The 27,905-nt window shown below is 38.5% G+C and overlaps 1 protein-coding gene and 1 long non-coding RNA gene across 3 annotated transcripts in view; one reads left to right on the plus strand and one right to left on the minus strand.

Moving 5' to 3' along the window:
- Positions 1-27,905, plus strand: part of LOC129058537 (uncharacterized) — a 278,101-nt gene that overhangs the window by 128,152 nt on the left and 122,044 nt on the right. The window lies entirely within an intron of this gene.
- Positions 18,582-27,905, minus strand: part of GRM7 (glutamate metabotropic receptor 7) — an 884,465-nt gene continuing 875,141 nt past the window's right edge. For both annotated transcript variants that reach the window (XM_024243985.3, NM_001131533.1), the window contains 1 exon segment: positions 18,582-19,753. In XM_024243985.3, the coding sequence (XP_024099753.1) occupies positions 19,704-19,753 (50 nt within the window). In that variant the 3' untranslated portion in view covers positions 18,582-19,703.

Below are 27,905 nucleotides of genomic sequence, written 5' to 3' on the forward strand. Positions count from 1 at the left end.
ACCATAAGGCAACTTGGTGGGGGCCACTGTTACATTGATTAGGATTATTCATTCAACAGGTATTCATTGAGCCTTCCCATGAGCCTTTTATGGTTCTTGTAATGCTATAGTGTAAAATACTTTCTCATGGAAAATAAGGCCTGTGTGTCATCTTATTTTACAAAACAACATATTGCGTAGGAGGGATTCACATGGGTCTTTCGGAAAGACCCATGGTGGAAGTTTGGTGGGAAAGAAACTTACTTCACAGAAGGAGCCAGGCTTACGTGACTTTTGGCATTGTTCATTGTGGTCATGTGTTTCCAGACTCCCCTATTCTTTCCTAGTGAGACATGGGATTAAGATCACTCTGGCCAAAATTTCTAAGTTTTATATCCTGTTTGTACTGCGCTCTATGGTGACTCAATGATCATGCATTCAAGTTGTGTCATTGTCAGTAACATTCACAGAGCCCATAGGTTGGTAGAATTGACGATGTCATCTTAGGAAGCTCCCCCATGCAGGAATTACAAACACAATAGATTAATTCTCCCCCTTTAGAAACATGACATATGTAGCCTGTTGATGGCACAATTCCCAGAAGAAGTTGTTGGAGTACACTGTGTTAAAGGAATGTAGTGAGGTGAAATGACAAACAAAAATGATAAATAGCCCTTTTGTTTCAGGTAGGCAAAGCATAACCAAATAGGTAATCTTTAGGTTCCTAGCATGTAAAAATGGCAGTGTTCTTTGTTTGAAAAAAAGAGAAGTGGTAACCTCAGAAGGAGAAGTGGCTTTTTAAAGGTATATCAGTTGAACTTTGGTGTGAAAATTCCTCTAGGTATTTTAGTAAGAAAAGATTTAATCCAAGGGCTTAGGTGCTTACAAACTTATGTGCTAGGCTGCAGGAGTGGTTTTAGACTGTGACCCAAGAAAGATACCCTCACTATGAACCAGTGAACTATAGGTAAGGGGCCCTTCACGTTCATGGCCCCCTTCCTGGGTTCTGGGAGGTGTCCTGGCAGTTTTCTATTGAAAATGTGTATTTTTTTTTTGCTTAAAGAGAATTATACAAGTAAGCATTAGCCCAGGAAACTATGGCTTGGACCCTGCTCCAGGACAATAAAGAGTCAGTCATCTTGCTACTATGTCTGGAGCTACAACTGAAGTTAGGAGCTTAAGATATCTCCTCCATAATAACTAGGACACAGAAATGAAGTCTCCAGAACTAAAGAGTGTCCTCTGCCGCTATTAAGTCTGGCTCTTGGCCCCCAAGAAGGAGAAGAATGGACACTAAAAAGCTGCTTACAGATAACTTTGTGATCCCATGGCCTTACTTTCTAGGAGAAAAGACAGAGCAGAAAAACAGCTGTACTTTCTTTTCCTTTTATCACTTTCAAATGACTGCTTCCCAGGTAAGAAGCAATACTAGAGGTGAATATATAGTTATTCCAGCTTTCCTTTGGTTGGTTTTGCAAGGTATGTTATTTTCCATTTGTATTGGTTTCCTAAGGCTGCTATAACAAATTGACACAAACTTGGTAACTTAACACAGCACACGTATTTTCTGACAGTTCTGAAGTCTGAAATCACAGGGTTGAAAAATCAAGGTGTTGGCCTGGCTAAGTTACCTTCAGATGCTCTAGGGGAGAATTGGGTCCTTGCCTCTTCTGGCTCCTATTGGCTGCCAGCATTTGACTTGTGGCTGCATCACTCCAATCTCTGTCACCATGGTCACACTGCCTCCTCTTCATCTGTCTATACACAGCAAATGTCCCTCAGCCATCCTCTTATAAAGACACATGTGATGGCACTTGTGGCATATCACGGAATGATGTGGTTTGGCTGTATCCTCACCCAAATCTCATCTTGACTTGTAGCTCCCATAATTCCCACATGTTGTGGAAGGGACCTGGTGAGAGATAATTGAGTCATGGGGGCATTTTCCCCCATACTGTTCTTGTAGTAGTGAATACGTCTCAAAGAGATCTGTTGGTTTTATAAGGGGAAATCCCTTTTGCTTGGTTCTCATTCTGTTTGCCTGCTGCCATGTAAGACATGCCTTTCACCTTCCGTCATGATTGTGAGGCCTTCCCAGCCACGTGGAACTGAGTCCATTAAACCTCTTTCTCTTTATAAATGTTAAAGTTTTGGTGCCACAAAATAAATAGCGCTCAAATATAAAATTTTCTTTTTAATTCTCAGCAAGACAAGTTACTTCTATAGAAGGGTGGACCCTTATAGATGGAGCAATGGTGAGCGCACACTTGGACAAGGGAGGGGAAGGGGTTCTTATCCTTGATGCACGTGGACCTGCTGCTGTGTCATTCTCCTGTTGGCTAGGGTTAGACCACACAGGCTAAACTAATTCCGATTGGCTAATTTAAAGAGAGTGGTGGGGTGGGTGCATTGGCGGGAGTCAGGGCAGAGCAGGTAGCAGGTAATCAGAATGAGTTAGGGTAGAGCAGGTGATCAGAATGAGTCAGGGTGGAGTAGGTAACGGAAAAAGGTTGCTTTACAAGGAAGTTAAGCTTAAAAGTAGAAGACAAAGAATTGAACATACTGACATATTAATCCTTTGAAAAGAAATTTGAACTCATATCTAACATATATTACCCAGTTTTGGGTATGTCTTTATCAGCAGCGTGAAAACAGACAAATACATAAAGGCACATGTGATAGCATTTATAGCCCACCCAGATAATCTAAGATAATTTCCCCATTTTAAGAGCTTTAATTTACTCACATCTGCACAGACACCTTTTGCAAATAAGATAACATTTACAGATTCCAGGATTAGGACCTGATACCTTTGGAGCCATTGTTCAACCTATCATAGCATTCTTTTATTTGTTGCCTTTCTGTGCCCTGTATTTAAGGACCATCTCTTGCAAGCAACTTAAAGTTGTTTTTTTTTTTTTTTAAATCTGGCCATCTCTTCTTTTGTCATACTTAACTCATTTACATTTACCAAAATTACTGATTTACTTAGGCTTAAGCCAACCATCATACTAATTGTTTTTTGTCCTCCCATTTTATTTTTCCCTTCTCTTTTCTTGCCTTCTTTTGGATAAATAAAATATTTTTTATTATCTACCACACTTCCGAAAGTTCTATATGTGTACTTTTAAATTATGAAAACTAATTTGCATCCAGAGTCTTAGCTGCAAAGTCATCTGGGAAATGTATCATTTAACTTTTCTACCCAGAGGAAACATGGAATGTAGTCGAGAGGCATTTCACAGCAGCCAACACACGTAGTGAGTGAACAGTGCTGTGACTTTTCCCACTTACCCCTCATTACAAAGCATGAGTCCCATTGTGTGTTTACAAGCTTTCCAGTACAGAATACACAGCTTGGGGGACTTAGATGGATACCTATAAGCCCAGGCATTGAACTTGGTGATAGACAGAAGCATCATGATATCTTTGTATTTTCATAATTCTTCAGTGGTTTGCAGAGTGAAATGAACGGGGAAAATGATCGCATGGCTTCTGTTTTGACTTCGAAGGACTCTCAGAAAGTCTAGCAAGGTGATTAAAAATGAGAACAGAGATCAGTAAAACAAATATAAAACTCTTTCAATCAGTAGATGGTCTACACAAAGACTGAGGTCTAGGCATCTGCTTGGATGAGGATAAAAATATAATTTCTTTATCATATCTTTAGTTCTGCCTCCATTTTGGATGAAAGCATATCACCTCGATTTAGGATTATACCTAATTTTAATTTTGGTTATAAAGCAGATGAGAGTGGATTGCAGCAGGGAGTGGCAGAATTAGATCCATGCTCAGTTCTGTTCCAATACAGTTTGGCACAGAAATCACAGCCTGAAATGGAACATCTCATTGTGATTCCTCATGTGCTAGCAATAGAAGCTGAATAGAAAATTTGCCTTAAAATACAATCCAGAATGGGAGTGAATGTGGGACAGTTGCTGCTACGCAGAGAGCAGGCAGGCTTCTGAAACAACCTAATGATCTGTGCAACATGGATTGGAGTGGTCCTTGCCAACCCTGATGTTTTCCTGTGCAGAGTTTTAGTTAAACAACTCTGGGGATAGTATACACTTAAGTAGCCTTCCAAAGACAGCTCTGTGGAAAATACCCTGCCCAGACCATCCACTCTGTGGAATTCTCATTGAGATTTCCTTCAGAGTCCACACATGAGCCTTCCTTTCTTTGCCCTCTGTTTAAACACTTGAATTCTGGGCAAGTTTTCCAGAATTTAATAAGTTGTTTAGAGATCTCCAAGGTTTTTCTTATTGGCATTAGTGACTGTGCTAAGTCCTTGTTACCTGCCAGTTTAAAGAAGTTGCTAGGAGCAGGAAAAGTTTATATGACATCTCGTGGGATATTAGTTTGAGAGTTTTCTCAGCCAAGATGCATTTTCAGTAACTTCTCGTATCTACTCTATAGTTGGAAGCAGCCGCCATTCAGAAGGGGCTAGGCAATGTGCTTGGGGCCAAAAAATTATAAGGATTGTGCAAGAAGGGTGTCCCTTCCTGAATAAAAATATAAAGCCTCAGGAAGAGGGAGGTCTTAGCTTTTTTTATGTTTTTTGCTTGGATCGTGGGTGTGAAGTCTGGAAGTGCAGCAGTCATTTCATGAATCTGAGGATGAAAGTCACACGCATCAAAGGGAGAGCAAAGCAGGAAAATAAAAATAATCCAGGTTCTCGACATCTTCCTTAACCAGCTGTAATAGACCTCAACTGTTTGCAGACTTTACCTTGTTTCAGAAAAATAAATCCCTATATGGTCACTGAGTTTTCTGTTGCTTGCAGCCAAATGCAATCCTATTTGATACACTTTGTTTAATATTTTAAACTTCTTTTCATATTTTCACTCTTCCATGTGGATACTTCCTCAATAACAGCTCCTCACCCAGTTTTCCCCTACACATCCCACCTTCCATCCCCACACTGACCCACTGACATACTCATCTCCAACCCTATAACACCCAATGTTTAAAATTTTTAACATCATCATGTGTGTCCGGTATGTATTATTTCAATTACATGATTCCTTTAAAAACATGGGATGAAAAATATAATTCATTTAAAATGAAGGTATTTCTGGGTAACTCCAAATATGCCTGAAAAAAAAAATAGCTCATTGGAGGTTGAATTTTTTTCTCCCTAAGATTTAAAAATAAAATTTTGAAGCATGTAAAAGTAGAAAAACTATACGGTGAATACTCATACATTACACACAATTTCCACAGTTTACATTTCACTGTATTTGTGTTACTGCGTGACTCTCACTTAAGCATATCATCACTGGAGAGCTGATCATCTAAGTGCCACTTGCAATAGATGGGTAGAACTTCATGTTTGTAAGTATTAAGGATCTTTCAGAAGTATTTGGAGCTCTACCTTCCAGAGATTTATACTTGGACTTGTTTAGATGTAAGACCACTGAGCTTGGGGAAAAACATTACTTCCCTACCCCTTTGAGAGCACTGTTTTCAAAGTGTGATCCTTCCTGAACAGGATCAACAATAGGTACTTGCTGAAATGCAAATGTTGGGTTCCATTCCACTGCTACTAAATCAGAAGCACTGTGCATGGGCCCAGCAACTTGTCTTTGAACAAGCCTTCTATCTTAGTCCATTTGGGCTGCAATAATGAAAAACAGTAGACTAGTTAGCTTATAAACAACAGAAATTTATTTCTTACAGTTCTGGAGACTGGGCAGTCTAAGATCACCACATTAGCAGATTTGGTGTCTGGTGAGGGCTCACTTCCTGGCTTAAGAAAGTACCGTCTGTCTGTGTCCTTATGTAGTAAAAGGGCCAAGACAGCTCTCTGGGGCCTCTTTTATAAGGTCATAATCCCAATCATGAAAGCACTCACCTCATGACCTAATCACTTTCCAAAAGGCCCCATGTCCTAATACCATCACCCTGGGAATTAGGATTTCAACATATTAATTTGGGGAAAACACAAATAATCCAAGGGGATTCTGATGTTCCTTAAAGGCTGAGTATTAGAAATCATCTGCACCGTGGTAGGTGGTTGGAGGTAAATGGATAGCTTTTATTACCCATTCCTTCTGTAATTAATAGTCTTTGAAATATGCTACACAATTTTTTCCCTATAAACATCATCATGTCAGATAGCTTGTTAACATAATAAGAAAAAGAAAGTGCAATCCTATTTGTTCCACTGGATTCTTTGCCTGTGTGGCTTTGATAGATCAGGTACACCCCTATTGCAAAATCTTCCTGGATATTGATTATCTACATTAGTGTAATTGATCTGGTTGTCTGCATAAAAGGTAAGGCAACAGGCTGGTAAATATATCAACCACTTCCTCTGAATTGCAAATGAGCTAGGGACAGATGTGGCCTTATTTTCCACATATGACAATTTAGGGGGAATTCCTGCTTGTATATTATTTGTCATTTTTACTTTTGAGCCACTGTGCAAAGGGAGTGAGAAAATGAACAGGATGTAATTCTAGGATATGGTAACATTTAGATTCCAGTTATTCGAATGTCAGAAATCTTGGTCTGAAAGCTTTTTGTTCCAAATAAATATACATACACCCTAGTGAGTCATGCATGTCATTGTCAATGTGAATGAGAATTTTCAGAAGGACAACACATAGATGAGCATGGGGAAATGAGAAGTATTAAGAAATCTTTAAGAAAAATTTATGCCCATATCTGCAAGTTCTCTCCAGAGACATAGACATAAACTTGTTCACATATGAAAGCCATGGGCTTAATTTTGACCTATCCTAAATTTTTTCCATTCATGAGAAAAAGAAAAAGGTCTATTATTAGGTTAATGCAAAAGTAATTGCTGCTCTTGCCATTTTTCTCTTTCATGGAGAAAAGCTATAGCTTTCGTTATTCATGGCTTCTTTAAAAGTAATGGCATTACTTTCATTACAAGTAATGGCAAAAGCAGCAATTACTTTTGCACCAAACTAATATGTCAGAATGGGATAATTGAAGGGGTCCAGGTTAGGGGGACCAGCCATTGCAGTGTGCCCAGGGTTGGGGAATTACTAAAAAGCTGGACTTTCACTACCCAAGCCAAGAGAATCCCAGGTAAAACTAGAATATAGGTCACCTTTGTGAGGGTCAGAGGAGGAGCCTGATCTACATAACAATGGATGTTTCCTGGATCTTTCATTTCTCTATGGTAGGTTATTGCTGCAGACGTGAGGTCCTGCCAGTAGCCTGGATGTCTGACCTTAATTTTTTTTTAACATTTATTTTAAATTCAGGGATACAATTGCAGGTTTGTCACATATGTAAACTTATGTCGTGGGGACTTGCTGTACAGATTATTTCACCATCCAGGTATTAAGCCTAGTACCCGTTATTTTTTCTGATCCTCTTCCTCCTCTCACCCTCCAAGAGGCCCCAGTGTATGTTGTTCCTCTCTATGTGTCCATTTATTTTATCATTTAGCTCCCACTTGTAAGTGAGAGCATGTAACACTTGGTTTTCTGTTCCTGTGTTAGTTCACTAGCAATGATGGCCTCCAACTCCATCCATGTCCCTGAAAAGGACACGACCTCCTCTTTTATGGCTATTTAGTATTCCTTGGTGTATATATACCACATTTTCTTTATCCAGTCTATCACTGATGGGCTTTTGGGTTGATTCCATGTCTTTGCTATTGTGAATAGTGCTGCAATGAACATACATATGCATGTCTCTTTATAATGGGATAATTTATATTCCTTTGGGTATTTACCCATTAATGGGATTGCCGGGTCGAATGGTATTGCTGTCTTTAGGTCTTTGAGGAATCACCACACTGTCTTCCACAATGGCTGAACTAATTTACAATCTCACCGACAGTGTATAAGTGTTCCTTTTTCTCCACAATCTCGTAATTTTAATCTTTTAGGGATCACTAGATAGAAGCACAGGATTCATGTTTCTATATAGGACAAAGCAGAATGTCAGGCTAATGAAACAAAGGCCTGAGGCTTATAAAGGGTCATAATTTTCTCTCTTTCATGGGGAAAAGCTATAGCTTTCACTATTCATGGCTTCTTAATCATGAGAGTGAAAATGATACTAAAGATAAAATAGATCCAGGTGATCTGCCTATTGTTGACCTGGTGGCTCTGATCCTCTTTCATAAATACACATAGACTCCTTCGAGCACCCCTCCCTCACACCCCCAGAGCTTCTGGGATGCCTTAGAAAAGAGAGTTTATTTTGATTTGCAAGTCCTACATTCAAGCTTTGGCTCTTCTACTTACAAGCTGTAAATCTAGGGTGATTGGCATAATTAACTCCATTGTTCCTCAGTTTTCTTTTCTGATCAAATGGGAATAGAACCACATTTTTAACAGAATTGATGAGACAGAGACAGTGGCTATGATGGAGATTGGTTAACTCTTAAGTCATTTGTAGGAGAATGGCTCAGTAAATGATCCAAGAAGCACAATAATCATTATTTATAGATGTAGAGGAGGAAAATTAGAATCTTAGTTGTAATTATTATGTATGTATTTTGTGTGTTGCCTCGAAGGCATTTGAGGTAGACATTTCTTATGTGAAGGACTGTCATGATTGGTCCACACGCAATCTTCTTTATATTTTAATAATATAATTAGAACTTACTAACCTATCCCCAGCCCAAGAACTATAATAGTACCAGTAATTCATATCTGTCTATGTACTTCTTTCTTATACCATCTTCTTCTTTTTTTTTCCAAGAGGTAACTATGGTCCTGAATTTTATAGACAGTCTTTTAGGACTTACAGATAGTCTTTTAGGAAATCCAATTTATAGTACTGGATTTCACCCAATACTATGTTACTATGATTTATACAATGATTGCATTGTTCCACTGCTGCATAGTATTCTATTGTATGACTGCACTGTGGCTTATCCACTTTCCTCTCAAGGAATTTTGGGCTGTTTGCAGGTTTTTGTCATTATGAACAGTACTACTGCAAATACACTCATACATGTCTGCTGGGGCACTTAGAAAAAGTATCTCTTGGGTCAATATTGAGCAGGAGAGCTGAGTTGCTGGGACTTAGAGAACATGAATGTTTAACTTTATGAGATGGAAATTGTTTGCCAGTGGTGGTACTAATGAGTACTCAGATAAGCACTATATGACATTCCTTTGACTTTATTTATTTATTTATTTGAGATGGAGCTTGCTCTGTTACCCAGGCTAGAGTGCAGTGACGCGATCTTGGCTCACTGCAACCTTTGCCTCCCAGGTTCCAGAGATTTTTCCACCTCAGCGTCTCAAGTAGCTGGGATTGCAAGCAAGTACTACCAAACCCAGATAATTTTTTGTGTGTTTTTAATAGATACAGAATTTCCCTATGTCAGCCCAGCTAGTCTTGAACTCCTGGCCTCAAGTGATCTCCTTGGCCTCCCAAAGTGCTGGGATTACAGGTGTGAGCCACTGTGCCCGGTCTCATTTTTTTTTTTTAAACATTGCCAGTTAAACTAGTATCAAATACTCTTTTACTATGGTCTTGATTTACATTTCCCTGATTTCTAATGAAGTTGAGCATCTCTTTATATGTTCATTAGTCATATAATTTCCTTTTCTGTGAAGTGCCTGTCCTTTTTTCTATTGAGTTATTTGTCTTTATCTTCCTGATTTGTAGGGGATATATACATATGTATTTCTAATATATTATTTGCATATGTGTGTGTGTGTGTGTATGTGGGCATTCCATATACACACATAGTGTCTTTTTAGCCTGGGGGGGGGGTGCTATAACAAGGTGCATAAACAGAGCGACTTATAAACAACAGAAATTTATTTTTCACAGTTTTAGAGACAGGAAGTCTGCCATTAGGGTGTCGGCATGGAGGGGTTCCGGTGAGGACCTCTTCCCAGATGCAGATTGCCTACTTATTGTACCCTCACATGGCAGAGAGCAGAACAGAGCAAACAAGCTCTCTGATAGTTAAAGGACCCTCATGACTGCATCTAATCCTAATCATGTCCCAGACAACCTGCCTCCTAATAACATCACGTTGGAGGGTAGAGGTTCAACACGTGAATTTTAGGCCAGCACACATATTCAGTCCATATATATATGTGTGTGTGTGTATATATATATATACACACACATATATATATATACACACACACACACATATGCAACACACACTCCTAAAGCATATGTTCCATGAGCATATGTATGTTTAGTCCTAGCATATATCCCTAATGTAATCCTTTATTGGTAGAGGTATTGCAAATATCTTCTGTATTAGTCCATTTTCATATGGCTGTAAAGAAATACCTGAGGCTGGGTAATTTATGAAGGAAAGAGGTTTCATTGATTCACAGTTCTGAATGACTTGGGGACCTCAGGAAACTTACAATCATGGCAGAAGGCAATCATGGCAGAAGCAAGCTTGGACCTTCTCACATGGTGGCAGGAGAAAAAAGAGTCAACGAAGAACCCCTTATAAAACCATTAGATATCATGAGAACTCACTATCATGAGAACAGCATGGGGGAACTGCCCCCATGATCCAATCACCTCCCACCAAATTCCTCCCTTAACCCATGGGGATTATGAGGATTACAATTCAAGATGAGATTCGGGTGGGGACACAGCCAAAAAATATCATCTTCTCATGGGTTGTATCTTTATTTCCACTTTCTCCAAAATATTTTTTGATGAACACTAGCCTCGATTTTAATGTAATCAAAATTTTCAGTTGTTCCTTTTATAGTTAATTCTCTTTTTATCTTTTCAAAGGAAAATACATATAAAAATCTTATTTCATTCTGGTTAGGGGTTTATTACTTTGTATATTCAATGTCAGAAAGATATTTTTCCAAATTTTTTATGAAAGGCTTTTTGTTTCTCTTTTGACATTTTTATTCTCAGTCCATCTACACTTGATGATTTGGTGTATCATAAGAGCAAAAATTCCAAATTTTTTTCACATGATTAAGTGCTTTCTGAAATTTCTGTCATATAACCAAGATTTGTGTGTATAACTAACTCTGTGGGTCTCATTCTGGCCCACTGAGGGTATTAGCTTCTCTGGGAATATGTGCTGGGAACAGGTAAGAGCTAGAACTCTGATGGGTGCGAATGGCTGTTGTTCCTAATCTGCAGCGTTCATGCAATTCTTAGTCGCTAATAACCACATTTATCTCAATAATATGCCCTGGGGACATATAAATGTATATTAATACCTAGGTCTTCCCCTCAAATTTCTGCTTTAGTTTGTCTGGCATGAAGCTTGTACATCAGCGTTTTTCAAAAGCCCTCAGGCAATGTGATTGTAGCTGCAGGGTTCAGAACAGCTGCTCTCGAGTTTGTGTCCAGAGATGACTTTGAGTTGGGAGCCAGCATCCTTTGTGTGCTATTTGCCATTTTAGCAGAAATCCATTGAATGGCTTTAAAACTAACTTTTCCCTCTGAGCATAAATATAGCACATGCTTATTGCAAAGGAAATGGAAAGTACAGGGATAAAACTGAGTAAATAATAATTCATAATTGTGTAAACCATTTTGTATATTTCAAGCTTTTTCTTGGCATGTATATGTGCGTTTATGTAGTTGAGATCATCTTGAAAATAACTGAGCACTTCTCTATAACATTCATTCTTCTGAATCACTTTCAGTGCTGTTTAATAGTCAATCTTAGTGTAATTATTATGTTCTGTCCACACATATGCTTCTCTTGTAAAAAAAATCTTATTTCATTCTGGTTATGGGTTTATCACTTTATATATGTTGTCTGTGATTGCTATTCTTGGGCAAATAAGAAATCATGTTCTGGGCATTCTAATTTAGTGATTAATAGTATAGAGTTCTGGGCCAATGAGATATGAGTTCAAATTCCAGCTTTGCCATTTATCAACTGTGTGACATGAAAATTATTATGCCAATCTGTCCTTTTATTAAAATTAGGATAATAGTCCCCAAATAGAGCTGTTTTCTTTCAGGTTTAAATGGGGTGATGGATATGAATTGTTTGGCACAGTGCTGAGTACATTTCTCTCTATACTGTCTCTATGAACCAAATGTCTGGGTAGTTCCAAAGGCAGCTCTGCCCCATTGGCTCAAAGACCAGTCTGATTTGCCTGACCCAATTTTACTTAGTTATAAATGTTCACTGGGAGGATGGCCATTACTAAGATGCACTCGGTCATTGTTCAGCTCAGTAGCCAGATGCAGATTTTGCAGGAGAGCCCTGTTTGTTAGAAGAACAAGGTTAAAAAAATATGCCAATTACTCCAACAATGGATGCTGCTAGCTGGCTGGCTGACTCAAAGTTAGAATAATTGCTCCCTGGGAAAACACTAGTTCCCTTTCTCATAGTGAATAGTTTTCTGCAGTTGAGAGACAAAGCAATTTCTCAACTATGGAGCCAGGTGTGTAGACAGCTGGGGATTTGCCTGCTTGGATCTTCATATCTTTTTGGAGCCCTCAGGATGGTGGGCTAAAGCATAGAGTAATAGCAAACAAAATAAAGCATTGGAACATCCAAGTTTTTTAAATAGAAGTGAGGGCACAGTAGAGAGAAGTGAGGGCACAATAGAGAAACAGAAGAAATACAGTAAGGAAAGTACAACTCTGAGTTGGAGTGTTCTTCAGTGGATCTGATTGTGCATCTTGCAGCAGTCACCTCTGGATAAAAGTGGAGAATGTGAGAAATGCTGGCCATATCCTTTAGAATGCCAGCTCCCCTATGGCAGGGGATTTGGTTTCTTATGTAACCGCTGTGTCTTCAGGAATGAAGAATGGTGCCTGGTATATTGTAAGTTGCTCAACACATTTGTTGATTAAATATCCTTCCACTGTCTATTATTATACCCAAGGGCCAGTTAAGAGAAAATAATTGCTTTTCTGAATCTTACTTGAGCCAGCAAGGAGGACCTAGAGAGGAGGAATCTTGGAGGAAAAGATCAATGTCATCAGAGCTCCTTAGCCAGGGGATAGTGGCCTGGACATAGCCAAATGGACAGGTGATGCTTTGGAGAGACAGATTTCAAAAAGGCAAAAGTAACTTTGGTAATGAACTTGAGACCAGAAGCAGGAAGATGGCAGAGCCAAGGGAAAGAGAAGGCACTTAGGAGTAGAATTCTCAATCTCTCATGACCCCAGGGAAGAAGAACAGAGAAATAATTTAAAGAGAACAATGTGAATACACAGCAAACTTTCCATGGAGCCAGGTTTGAACCACATCCTACAAAAGCTGGTGGGGGGTGGGTGGTAAATGCAGATTCCTGTTCAACAGTGACAAGAGACTACAGGTGTAGTATTAGGAAGCCTAAAGTCCTGGAGTGGAGGTTTGCAAGATGTTTGAGTCAATGAAAATACTAGGTTTGGGTTTTGATTTTCTTTTTTCTTTTTTTTTCTTGATTTTTTAAATCTTGTGTGCAAGGTAGATGTTGGAAGAGCAGTTTGGTTGCTTGGATTTTTCCAAAGTATGGTCTGTGGACCACAAGAAGCATCACCATCATCTGGGAGATTGTTAGGAATGCAAATTATCAGCCCCATCCTAGACCAATTGAGTCAAACTCTGGGAATGGGACCAACACTGTGTTGTTATCAACCCCCTAGGAAATCTTAATGCTCACTGAAGTTTGAGACCCACTAGTGTGGAATATTAATCCTCATCCCTCTACACATTAAAATCACCTGGGAAACTTGCAGATAAAAAAATGTCCTGGCCTTATCCCAGACCAATTAAACGGATTCTTTGGAGTAAGGTCTAGCCGTAGTATATTTTAAAACTTCAAGGTGAATCTAATGTACAATCTAGGTCAAAAGCCAAACTCTAGTTCAGGGAGAAGCAGTGTGATCATCCCCAGAGAGCTTATTAAAAATGCAAAATCCTGGGCCCTTTTTGCTGCATCAGAATCTATATTTTTACCAAGATCTCCAGGTAATTCACAGACACATTAAAGTTTCAAAAGCATTTGTATAGATAAAAGTTATAAGGAAGAAATTAGAATTTGTATTTTCCCTCCACCTTCTCTTTATTGGTGGATTTACTGACTTCTTTTAAAGAGGAAAGGTACTAGACAGGAAGAGGAAAGGTACTAGACAGGAAGAGGAAAGGTACTAGACAGGAAGAGGAAAGGTACTAGACAGGAAAAGGAAAGACAAACTCAGTGGTGTATAAGTCACAAAGCAGTGAAGGTTCCAGGTCAAAGAAAGGCAAGTAGCAGGTAGAGTGCATGAATGAGAGAACTGGGTGGTCTGTACAACTGACTTAGTTACTGGAGTTGCCAACAGCTCTTTGGCCATTACTCACATTACCAGATAGCTAAGCAATATGCAAATGAAATAAATGCACCAGGTAAAACTCAGAGCCAGCAACCAATTTGTGATTTCAGGCATTGGTAAGTTTGTAAGTATGAAGATAAGTCCTTTCCCCTTCAGAAGTCTTGGAGAATGGGAGCTTTGCTCAGTCTGGAGGTGGGTACTAGACTCCAAAGGGGAAAGGCCTTGGGAATAATGTATGAACTTGATTTGATTCTCTGGCAGGATTCCAGTGAAGAGTATCAGGCAGATTATCTTGTCAACACTTGGAGAGAATAAAAGGGAACCCTGAGCCTTTCAAGGTTAATTGATAATATTATTGGTCTGATTTCTTCCCTTTTGTGATGGAAAATCAGAGAAATGTTGTAGATAACAGTGTCTTCATTTTCACAACGCATGATAGATGCCCCTTGTCTTGGCATATTTTACTATTATTATGTGCAAAAGAAAATAATAGACTGGTTGTTCCTTTAGTATTTTGCATATTGTAAATGGCAAAATAACTAAACCTATACCTATCTAATGATGATAAATTCACCAAAGTCACTGGTTTCCGGTAGAAAATTCCAGGACCCTATTCTAGGCATCATCATCTTCCAGAATGTTTTCAGTACCTTAGCTGATGATTGACAAGGTGGGTTTATCATTGGAACAGAGGTTGGAAGAGTAGAAATTATATATACATATTAGGATCTAAACAGATACTGAAGACAGAGCATGATAAAGCAAATTTTACAAGAGGATAAATTATAGAGGGAAAATGTCAAATGGGGAATGATATGGCAGTAACAATTGGCTGAGTGATTGTGGGATTTTAGTCCACTGGAGCCTGGTTGTTTTGTTTGTGCAGCTGCCAAATGCGCTGATGGATACCTTAGGCTGCCTTAACTGTGTTCACAGCAATACAGTGATTCTTCTCTCTACATGGGGCTCCAGTTCCTACCTCCAACATGCTGTACATTATTGTGTTCAGTCTTGATTAGCACACATTGAAAGCAAAGCTAGCATTCTGGAACAAGTCCATATAGAGTTAGCTGGTTAATGAAAGTATTTGAATTCATGTCCTACTGCCATTGTAGAGGTGAATATACAGAGAATGCCAGGGGTGCATGGATTACCTGATACTGCAGAGCTAGTAAGTAGCGGAGCTTAGTGCTCTAACACAGGCATTCTGATCCTGAATCCAGTGCCTTACTACTGTAACACCTCCCTGTCCTCTCCCTTCTTCCTTCAGATGAAAGTGTTTGTGATTCAGAATATCTATCAAGTTCCCACTTCACTTCTCAAGATGTTCATTTTCCAATTAAAAGAAACCCCATCCAACAGCAGTAGCTTCTCCCTTACTACTGAGGCTGAATGTAAAATGTGCACACCTTTTCTTTCCTCTTGGTTACCTGAGTCTTGTTGGCCCTTAATGTCCCAACTATAGTCCTTCCTGATGTGGGGCTGGCTACAACTATTTGGCAGCACAGGCTCCCTCAGCCCTCCTTCAATATTCTTGAGCTCTTTCATTTCATCTATTCATTCTTGCTTGCACTGATTTATTTGCAAATATTTATGGAGTGCCTACTACTTGTGTTACAGGTAGTTAGGCATGGGCCGAGGGAGAGGGGGCAGGAGAGGGCTTTCCCCCGACCTACCAGGAATGTCAGGCAATTATCAGGTTATGGTTCAATAGTTATCACATTGCCTTTCTAAAAATGATAATTTGGTAGCCAGCCGGCACCAGGGAAAGACTATCTCCTGATGGTCCACAGCTGTCACAGTGAAGTGTTAATTAAATGCAGACACCAGGGAGAGGCAACTTCCCAGGCATGCACATTAAAAGACAAAATGTTGGAGTATAACCTTCTGAGGGCACTCCACCAGAAAAGGGAAGAAAGCCTCAGAAGGGCATGCATACAACTTTCTAACCCAGTGCACATGCTCACTTCCCATGGGCAAAGAGGGCACTGTGCATGTGGGGAGCCCACCTTAGGGGAAGAATTATGGGAAAGGGGCTCAAGACACTGGGAGTGGGTCATCCAGGTTAAACGCTGCACTTGACCTTCATGGTGTCTTTTTCCAAGTGTACTTTCCTTTCTTTCCTGCTCTAAAGCTTTTAAAAATAAATGTCCATTTCTGCTCTGAAACTTGCCTCGGTCTCTTTCTCTATCTTATGCCCCTCAGTCGAATTCTTTATTCTGAGGAGGCAAGAACTGAAGTTGCTGCAGACATGTATGAATTCGCTGCTGGTAATTCAGATACCTTCCACCCCTAACACTTGTCAAGCATTGTTGTAAGTGCTAGGATATTACGGTGAGCAAAACAGAATATCTGATCTCCTGGTGAATACTGCAGAAGGAGACTGATGAAAACAAGAAAGCAAATCTGAAAAGTCAGATAATCCTAAGTGTTGTAAAGAAAAATGAAGCAGGTTAATGGATTCACTGGGGGGCTGGGTGGAGGACTGTACTTTTAGATATGGTCAGGAAAGACCTTAGACATGATGTTTAAGCAGAAATTGGAAATAAATGAGGATTTTGAATCATGCAGCTATTTCAGGGGAGAGTGTGTTAGGAAGAGAATCATGAAATGTCAAGACTTTGAGGTGGGGTATACCTGGTACAGGTGAAGAGCAAGGAGACCTGCATACCTGAGGGAAGTGAGTATTCATTGTGCTGCCTGGTATTGATAATGTTACCCACTCTATCTGTTCTATGGCTACAGCCACACCTTAACTACTGGGTTGGAGATTAGCATTGTGGAAGATGATTAGAACTGCATTTTGAGGACTAAATAAATTGATATATAGGGTATACATTGTAATATATGTAGTATGCATAAAGTATGTAAAGTATATTATATATATGAGTGACAATTTCTTATAAATTGTGCTGCAGAAGTTTTAGTTTTTATCATTGTCGCTATCAAGATCATTATCTCAATTTGCCCCTGGGAATCCAGAGGAAAAGCAAAGGTCTTTGAAAGTAGCTCTTTCCAATTCTAAATGGAATTGCTTTTGCTACTCCCCTGAATTCATGGTTTTACATTTGAGTACTTGGGAAAGACTCTTACATAATTTCTTTTTGAAAGAAATGATTTCTACCACATGCCACAACACAGTCTGGCTTGCCCATGTACTTTTTAATATTCTCTTTCCATGTCTGGAATGGAAAGCATAGCACACTTGATTTTATTTTTAAAACAAAATATAGCAACCATGATGATGTTGATGCTGGTGGTCATAGCCATGGTGGTCATAATAGCTAACATGTATGGAGAGTTAACCATTTGCCAGGCACTGTTGTTATGTCCTACGCATGGATTTTTCTCTTAGCCCTCATAACACTATGAGACAGGTAGCACAATTAACCTGTCATCTGCCTGAGGGAATGGAGAATTCAGAATGTTTATGTAACTTCTCCAAGGAGAGTTAGCAGGAGGAGGAGCCAGGTTTTACACCACTTTGGCCTTATGACTTGGAAATGCGGATCACCCAAAACTCATTTCTGCTTTGATTTGTATTTTCCTATGGTCTATTGGTTGAAGGGTATTTAAGGAGTAGGGAAAAATGAGGAAATACATTTGATTTTCTTTAGTCGGATATTGAAAAGAAATAATTTCTAGTGTCTCTAAGCACATTGCTTGGGCTGTGGGAGCTAAGGCACGGTAGGAAGAGTTCTGCAGATGCCAAAGATGAGATGCAGGTATGAGTTTTATTAGTCACAGCAGAAAATAAGTCACAGTTAGCTCCACCATAGAACCTTTAAATACATTTTACTGTTTGGGGCCCAGCCCTGAGTACTAGGAACCAATGTTCCCCTCTGCAAATAGACAATCTTCTGAGTTCCTGATGGCCCAAGGTCCCAAGGTGCTATGAATTCATCCTGAGGATACTTCCTGCAGTTGAGTTTTGAGAATCCCAAGTCTTAATCTCACTACTGATAACATGGCCACCATATTTGTTTGCAAATACAGAGACAACATAGTAGCTATTTTTACTTACGTCCTTTGGATAAATTTTGCAGAAATATTTATCTCTTCACTAAATTGCCCCCAGACTATTTTTTGCTTAAGCTAATATTCCCTCTTCCCTTCCCACTTGCTGAGTAAACATCTGGAGTTATCAGGTCTCAACTTCAATTATGAAGAAAAAGAATTGAATGGACTTTGTGATAGTACTTTTTCTATGAGACAACATAGCACCTCTGGGTTTTTAATATGCCTTTCAGAAATGGCTGTGGTCATGAGCTAAAGCATGTTACTTGAAAAAGTTGGGCTGTCCATATGGCTCTCTAACTTAGGACTTTTTGAAATAAACTGTAACTAATGGGAAAAACAACTAAAAATATTTATTGCAGAAAATAAAAAAGTTAACCAAAGTATTTTATTGATACATTCTTGGACAATATCACAGAACTGAAAGAGAATGGAAAGAGGGAATTTTTCAGCAAGGGTTGTTTTTTTCCACTAAATTGGCACATAAGCAGCAAGATTAACGAAAGTACTTATTACAAACAGTAAAAAACATACATGCTTTTTTCTAAAGTCCTTATCACACTGATCAGTCAAAGGGGGCATGAACAAAAACCTCAAGACATGAAAAATCCATATTCTTTCCTTCAAACAGCTTAATAATTATTAAAATTATTGCAAAATATTCATATACCCTAATTAAAAATAACAAAAGAGAACACAAATACAAATATTGAACATAATAAACATGTACTGTAAAATACATTACTGGCATGCATTCCAAAGATCAAGACCTCTATTCAGTTCAGCCAATACCTTCCTTTTATGTAACCTATCATATACCAAAGATAGGTGGGGCATACTTTCTCAGCACAGTTTTTGGTCTTTAAACATCTTTTTTTGTCTTAAAAAAAGAAACATGATGTGCAGTGGTACTATAATCGCAATTATACAGTCATGTACAGATGTACTTGTTTTAGTCTGCCAAGATTGCTTTAAAATTTTAATTATTTTAAAATTTTTCCAAATATTCCACCGTCTGAGAGAATAGGGCTCTATGAAAACAAGGCATTCGAAAACAAACAGTGAACCGAGGTACGACATCAGATGGCAAAGTGCAAAAGTCCTCACAAACTGTACAGAAAATTTCAAAACCTTGCAACCTAGAAGTACATACGTAATAAGACAGGTCAGCCCCAAAACGGTCCTGTGGCTCTCAGTGGTCCATTCTAAAGAGCCGGGGTGGGACTTGAGTTTCAACACTCCCTTAGGTAGGGAAGGTCCAAAATTGCAGCCGAGTTGGCAGTGCTGATGTCAGTGACTTATTAAGCCAAGATAAAGTAAGGATGTTTCATAAAGCAGCTGTTTAGGTCACTTGGATCCTCTAACATTGGTCTCCCGGCCAGGGAAGCTCCTCCGGTGATGGGAAGCGGGTAGGACCAAAGAGGCCTGTGCCAGGTTGGGTGACAAAATAACTGAGGGTCTTCCTCCTCCATGGTTCCATGGAATGGAACAGGTTAGATAACCAGGTTATTATAACTGACATACTTCTTTTTTGCAGCAGGGCCTGAAAGACAAATTGGAAAGTGTTAGTTGCAGTAATAACCCTGTTTGCAAAGGTAGAAATAGAATTAGGACTTTTCACTTGAGGTGCAAAGTCAAAGTGGGGTGATACAGCTCTGAAGAACACACACAGACAACTTTGGATTCCTCTGACTCTAAGGCTTTGGCCACCAAAATCTGTGGTTCCCAGTGATTCTCAAATCATCTGCGTTCTCTTCTCTGAGATGTCTCCAGCTTCCCTCTTTATACTCTATTAATAAATTTATCAGTGGTTGTTATGCTTTCTAATCAACCAACCCTTAACTTAAAGGGTTCACCCACATTGTGGTATATTTCGTTGTGTGCTCTTCTCACAGACCTTCTAATAATAACTGGCCTTTGCTTGGAAAAGGTCTGTCCTGGGTCACTGACATTAATTGAGGTTGAATGCAGATTAGGTCAGAATGTCTTCTTTAGTGCTGATTCACACAATCAAAAGACTACAGATTGACTTGTATAGTGTTAACTGTAAGTTGTAAGTGGTCATTTGCAGAACTATTTCCATTAAGATGTAAAGCTCACTTAAACCTGTCAGGTGTCTGACACATACACACTCTACATTTGATTTCCTTAAATGTAGAAATTATTTTTCTACTTGGTACAGTGATTTCAGGACTCACCTTCACTCACTCACTCAGGCAGTAAATATGTATCTACTGTATTGCAGCCACAGGGCTAGACACTGAAGACCAGCCAATGAGCACAGCAGATTTCATGTCCTCATGCTGGAAACAAAGACACCAGGATCCCAGAGTGTGCCCTTGGTTTAGGTTCTAGTCCTCAATACCAAGTCATACCGTTGCAATGATGTGATATGTTCTTTATTCACTAAATCTTGCTAGTTTTGCATCAGTTTCTGTTGGGCACAAAGTAACTTTTGTGTAGCATTTACTGATGACTTATTTTGCTTACTGTTTTTAGATTCTAAATAGAAGTGTTCACTCAAGACAGAGAAATGTCAAGAGCTCTTCAAGAACTCTTAAGTAGGGATTCATATACAATTTTGGAGGAACGGAGAAGTCATATTAACATACTGAGAGAGAGTTTGTATTTAAACTTTGAATAATACAAGTAGTACGTTACAGGTGCATACATGATTATAGATCTTACACAGGATACTGTACACTATACAACAAGCCTGGTCTTCTTTTCTGGATTAAACATGGGGACTCTCTGACAAACTTTGACTTGAAGACTCATTTTTATTTGAAACTCATTTCTATATTAAACCATACTGCATTTATTAACTAAAATACAAAAAGGTAAATAAGAATAGAATTTTATGAAATTCAGGGCCTCCTGGAAAATCTGGTGATGAGAATTGGGTCACGATATGTCCTCATTTGATGAACACATGGCCTCAATAATGCCCAGATCTTCCAAGAAGTTTCCCATTATCCCAGTGTTGTCTTCAACAATATGCTTGGTTTGGGTACAAGGAGGAAAACTTTCAAAAGATGTTTCTTGACTCTGAATCTTATTTTCAGTGTCATAGCTAGAAGATCTTAGCTGACAGTTGCAAGCAATAGTCACAGCATGCCTTGTCAAATGTCAACATACTAATTATCCTCAGGACAAAAGGAGGGAAAAAATAAAAACAAAAAACGAAAACCCAGAAGCTTGTACTGACCTAAATACCTGAGACCACCTTTATTGTGTGATTAATTAAGATTGTTTTCTGTAGCATAACTGTCTCGTAAAAACAAAAATGAATTTTCTTAAATTGATTACTATAAAACACTAATTTCTCAGGAAGAGTTTTTACCAAAAGAATAAGTAGGTTAGAAAATATTATCCCCAAATTGTAAAGCTGAGCATTGGCTGGGTTTAAATTAAAATCACGATGAGGTTATGTTTAAAAAAATTGGATATAAAATAATGGCATTCCATTGATGCTTTGCTTAGATTATCTTCTTGTGTTCTACGTAGCCTTGAGATGAGCACTGTTTATGATCTCCATTTTACATAGGAGGGGTCTGAGGCTCAGAGGAACAAGCAATCCAGAACTAGGCTGCCTGATGGTTGAATCTTTATTTCTGTCTCCATGCTACAATGGGAAGACAATACTGCAGTTGGACTCACCTGACCTGGGTTCTGATTCAGCTCTGTCACTTACTTGAATGTGACCTTGCCCAGTGTCTTGATAATGAACTCCTTGTAGCCTTTGTAAAATTTGGAGAGGCTGGGTATGGTGGCTCACGCCTGTAATCCCAGCACTTTGGGAGGCCGAGACGGGTGGATCATCTGAGGTCAGAAGTTTAAGACCAGCCTGGTCAACATGGTGAAACCCCATCTCTACTAGATATACATAAAATTAGCCAGGCGTGGTGGCAGGTGCCTGTAATCCCAGCTACTCGGGAGGCTGAGGCAGGAGAATCACTTGAACCCGTGAGGCAGAGGTTGCAGTGAGCTGAGATTGTGCCATTGCGCTCCAGCCTGCACAACAAGAGCGAAACTTTGTCTCAAAAAAAAAACAAAAAAAAAACTGGGAGAATAATTGTTACCTGGTGCACTGTTGATATCACCAATGTACAAAATACCCCAGTTTCTCATCTGGGAATATAATGTATAAATGTATTTTTAAATTACAGAGTTCTATACAAATGATAAGCCTCAGTACACACTTTCTTTGCAGAATTGCTAGGAACATTGCCCCACAATTATAATGAAGTTTATGCAGGTCCTAGAAGGGCAATTTGTGTACTTTTCACAGCAATGTCCAATGTATTATGTTTATTTTTGAGCCATTCTAGTCCTGTGAGTAAATAAAATAAGTGCCTGTGGTGTCTGATAATTCCATTTATTTCACTAGAAATGTAGTTTATGGTCAGGAAAGAAAATTACTGAGCTCAAAATAGTTGTGCAATGAAGCACTTGCTAAGGAAATAAACTTTTTATTTTAAAATAGTATGTTTTTCTCTTATAAAGTTACAGATTTTAAAGAAGAATAATAGTATATGGCATTGTCCCTATTAACTTTTTAAAGTTATATCTACTTATCTACATAAGTAGTTCTCAAAACAAGGTATCTTGAAGAGTCGATGTTTACAGTGAGGTAGTGTGAAGAATACTGGTTTGTGAAATGAATTACTAATACACCATTGCTACTTAAGAAAGGTAAGATATTCCAACTCATTCTTGATGTCTTGTCAAAATCGACACTCAGTTTGACATCAACTTTATTGAGCTTCTTATTTTCTCTTTGCTTTTCTCTGAGCTTTTTTGTCTTACAGAAATTTCATTCCTCAAGGTGCATTCTATGGAACACGCATAACCCAGATTCAAGGAAGTGAAGAAAAAAATAGAAAAGAGAGCCTCATAGATATTATGTTGGGAAACACTGAATAAGTGATATTAAACAGTACTCTTTCCTGTTTCCACCCCATATTTAATTTCTTTATATTTTAAGTAATAGGAAATTTGTAGCTTATTAACTATATACCATGTGTTCTCATCAGCTCTTTTTGAAGAATGTGTGTATAGATGTGTATGTGAATAAGAACATGTATGAAGTGATTTAAACATCCAAAAAGGATAAAAACAAAATATAACAAAATATTATATAAGCCCTCAATATAACACGTTGACATACTGACATCTTGATTCAGGTGCCCCTCCATCCACTCTTAGGAAATAAGATGCAATCAAAGCCCTTCACATTCCATGTTCTTCCCCATCCCCCCGTAGTATCTACTATCCTGAACTTGGGATGTGTCCTATCGCTACTACAGTAGTTGTCCATAAACTATAGCTATATAGATTTCTGTGTTTTAAATTGTGCAAATTATTCCATGCATATCCACTTGAAATCTGGTTTCATATAACACTGTGTTTTTAAGATTTACTTACATTGATTTAATAATCATAGTAACTATATAGCTTTCTATATATTAATGTTAGCATAACAGATTTTCTTTAACTCTTTTCCTATTGATAGACTCTACTTTCTAATGTTTTTGAAATAACAAGCAATGCTGGAGTAGATGATACCTACAAAACAATATTTTTAACAAAGTTGAATGACAATGTTATAGGGCAGGATAAAATATTTGTCATGTATTTAACTGACAAAGGATTGATATCTAAATTTTTTTAACTTATACGAAGGAATAAATAAGAAACAATCTAATTTTTAAAAACATAGACTCAAGATGAATAGACAATTTGTAGATGAAGAAATACAAATAAATGAAAAATGTTCAACCTCATCAACTAGAGAAGTGCAAATTAAAACATTAGTAAGATAGCATTTAATGCCTGTACCATTACAAAAGAAAAAATGAACTAATACTAAGCATTGGTGGGTGTGAAAAAGTGAGAACTCTCAGACAGCACTAAGGTATAAATGTAAGTTGGTAAATTTATATGGGAGAGCCATTTGGAAATATCTAGAAAACCTAAAGCTATGCATACCACTGAATCAGCAATTTCACTTCTAGATCTAGACGTGAGATACTTTCATATGTACACATAGACATGCTTAGGATTTCAAAAGCCTTTAATATAATAATTTTCTCTGTGATTCTCCAAGAAAACATTCTCTTATAGAGGCTAGGCACATAAAGGCGTAAAGTGGGCCAGGTGTAAGATATTAAGGAAGGATACAGACCATAGTGAACTAGAAATCACCTGCCCCATCTAAAAGGCATAATTATGTGGGATGTTACCACAATAGGACTTTAGTACATTTTTTGAGGAGGAGCTTGACTGCATAATTTTATGTAAAAGTTCATTTTTTCACTCAGTCATCTAACAAATATTTATTGAGCATGTATTATGTGTTGGGCTCTATTCTAAGCATTAGAAATACCTCAGTTTTTAATAAAAGTTTTAAGATCATATTAAAACTATTTAGCAAGTCAAAAAAGAAATAGAGACCAGAGGCTAGGTAGCATCTCTAGGCTGCTTGTTTTCAACTCTGTGATCCTGTCTGCACTCAGTTCCTCAAATGTACTTGATTATAAAGCACCCTCTCCCGCTCCCCTTTTTAGTGGATCATTTTGCATTATGTAAGAACATACTTTTGGAAGTACATGGGGATATTTCTTAAACCTTAACCCTGCCTATCACTTTAGTCATTTGTAAACCTCACCAAACTTCTGAATATTGGTTTATTGCCTGATACAACTTTGTCCAAACTAACTTTTCTATGAAACCATTCAAAGCACTGTCTGTGCCTCTTCCCCCACCAACTCTGCAAACTAATGCTTCCCTATTAAACATGATTCACAGTTGTTGTTTACTTATAAATATTTCAACTGGGAGGGATTCTTTATATTATGGTTTGCAGTTACTAACATAAAAAGAAATACTTTTTTTTTGTAATTACTTCTGTAGTCAATGGCCTGTTTCCTGCCTGTTCATTTCATTAGTAAATTGCCCTTAGCCCATCACTTAATAGCAAAAGAGTAGATGTTATCTTCAACATCTCAATTCTCATTTGAGACTTCAAGAAAGCTACTAAACTTCCTGTATTTTACAAAGAAGAAACAATTCATTTTATAATGATCTCTCTTAAATCCTTTTTTAAATTTACTACTCAGTTTAGCACATTACTCAACTTGAGAAGATACAAAGCTAAAGAATGAAGAACATGACTACCAAAAAATTGAGACATTCCCAATCATACCAGTTCAACTCTGAACTATAAAACAATTGAGACTTTCTCCGTCTCCCAGGAGAATGCAAGGCTATTATTTTGCTCATATGTTTGGTACCTGGATTTGTTGACACAAGCAACTTGGCAGGGGTAAAAACATGATCAGTCGAAAAAATAACTCAGTATTTCAAATCACCATAATTTCCAATCCAGTGGCAAAAACTCCCAAATCTGGATTTCTGTTGGCTACTCAGCCATTCATCTAACAAAATATTATTTAACACATATTAAATACCAGGAACTTTAATACATGCTAACATTAAAAGCAGACATGGGAATCTGTAAGCTGTTTACTTTAACATTTACTTACTTCTCATTCATTGTATATTCAGATTATTTAACAAATATTTATATAAAGCTGCCATGTGTCATCAGCAAGGGATTGGCATATCCTTTTTTTTCTACTCAGTGAGATAAAGATAAAGCATGAATTTATAAACTAAACTCACATTGAGAAGAGCCCCACCCCCCTGCCAAAGCAAACTGGCACCCCTTCCTAATGCTGAATAAGGTAGGTAGGTCAGTAGATGGTGAGGCAGCAAACCTGTTACCATATTTGGAGACAATAGTGATCCAGTTCAAGAGAATGGAGAAGCATCAGCCTAGATAACCTTAGAGAAAGTGTGTGAAGTTTTTGCCCCATTTGTACCAGGAACAGGGAAATGAGTCAGATACAGTCTTTATTGTTATAGAACTTATATGATAATGCAAAAAACCATTACATATCTGTGATGAGTGCTTAAAGATATTTTACAAAGACTAATTTTGTCTTGGAAGAGGATGTACTGTGCTAAGCCTGGGAAGGCTTTTCAGTGGAAGGGGCATTGATTCGGACCATGCAGTGTGAGACAATTTAAGAAGAGGGCAGGGCAATATAAAGGTATACTTTGTTTCCAAAGGTGCGTGGAGAGGAGGGTCAGACAGTGCTGGAAGTCAAGCCTGGAAAGGTAGGCAGGGCCACATAAATTACTTCAATAAATAAAACTTCAATAAACCTGCAGATTGTCATAACAAATTCAGGGTGCTGTCAGAGGCATTTGAACCAGAGCAACTCCATCTTGAATAGGGACTGGGCAAAATAAGGCTGAGACCTTCTGAGCTGCATTCCCAGGAGGTTAAGGTACTCTAATGATAGAAGCAGGAGGCAGAGAAATGGCTAGGCAGATAGGGAAGGGTCCCCGGAAAATCTGACCCGCCCCACAAGTGTTTACAACAGATGTTTTGTGCAGACAAGGGGGCAGTGGACTGGAGGCCCACATGCACTAGGGGAATGGGGTGGAGCCACCAGAAACAAACATCTTATTCAGGGGAACAGCCTGGCCTCTTTGGCTCCTGTGTGGTGACCCTGGTATTCAGTTTGTGAGGTGGAAACCTGCTTGCAGGACCCCTCTCTTTGCTGAGAGCTTTCCTTTCACTTAGTAAATTCTGCCCTCCTCACTCTTCAATGTGTTCATGTGCCTAATTCTTCCTGGTTGTGAGATAAGAACCTGGATTTAGCTGAACTAAGGAGTAAAAATCCTACATCACTACTTAGGATGACTACTCATCCTAAGTCACAGGATGAGAGAGGAGGTTGGCACAAGATACAGGTCATAAAGACCTTGCTGATAAAATAGCATGCAGTAAGGCCAAATCCCACCAAAACAAAGACAGTGATGAAAGTGACCTCTGGTCATCCTCGCTGCTACCCTCCCACCAGTTTACAAATGCCATAGCAACATCAGGAGGTTACTCTATATGGTCTAAAAAGGGGAGGAATGAATAATCCACTCCTTGTTTAGCAGATAATTAAGAAATAACCATAAAAATGGGCAACCAGCGGCCCTTGGGGTGTTCTGCCTATGGAATAGCCATTCTTTATTTTACTTTCTTAATAAACTTGCTTTCGCTTTGCACTGTAGACTAACCCTGAATTCTTTCTTGTGCAAGAGCCAAGAACCCTTTCTTGGGGTCTGGATCAGAGAGTACCAGTACCAGTCTGGTTCAGTTACAGTACCAGAAACAGAAGAATGAACAAGTCAGAATTTCTATGGTTATTTAGCTTTCTAATGAAGGTTCTCATAAAAAGCCTTTAATGCTAAAGCAGTGGTACTTGAGAAGCCACAGGGAAATATTCACAATTTTGAAGAGGATCCTCACATTTGTTTTTCCCTCTCTGTAATGTCCTTCTTTGCCTTTTTTCCTTAATTGGTTTCCTGTTCTTTGCTCTGGTTGGTTTTAGTTTCTAGTCACTTGCTCCAAGTGGCCTTTCCTATCCCTCCAGACAAGTGAGATGTTCCTGCTCTACCCTCTCACGACCTCTCTACTATTCCCTCCTCATATACAACCAGGGTGAAGCACTAATTTCTCGTGTGTATCTCCAGCATTAGAACTTTAAGTCTCAGGATGGCAGAGATAGTTTTTTTTCTAGTGCTTGGGAAGTGTGCAATGTATAGTTGGCTCTCAATATTTTTGGGAT

This window comes from Pongo abelii, chromosome 2, assembly GCF_028885655.2.
Source record: "Pongo abelii isolate AG06213 chromosome 2, NHGRI_mPonAbe1-v2.0_pri, whole genome shotgun sequence".
In the NCBI taxonomy this organism is placed as follows: domain Eukaryota; kingdom Metazoa; phylum Chordata; class Mammalia; order Primates; family Hominidae; genus Pongo; species Pongo abelii.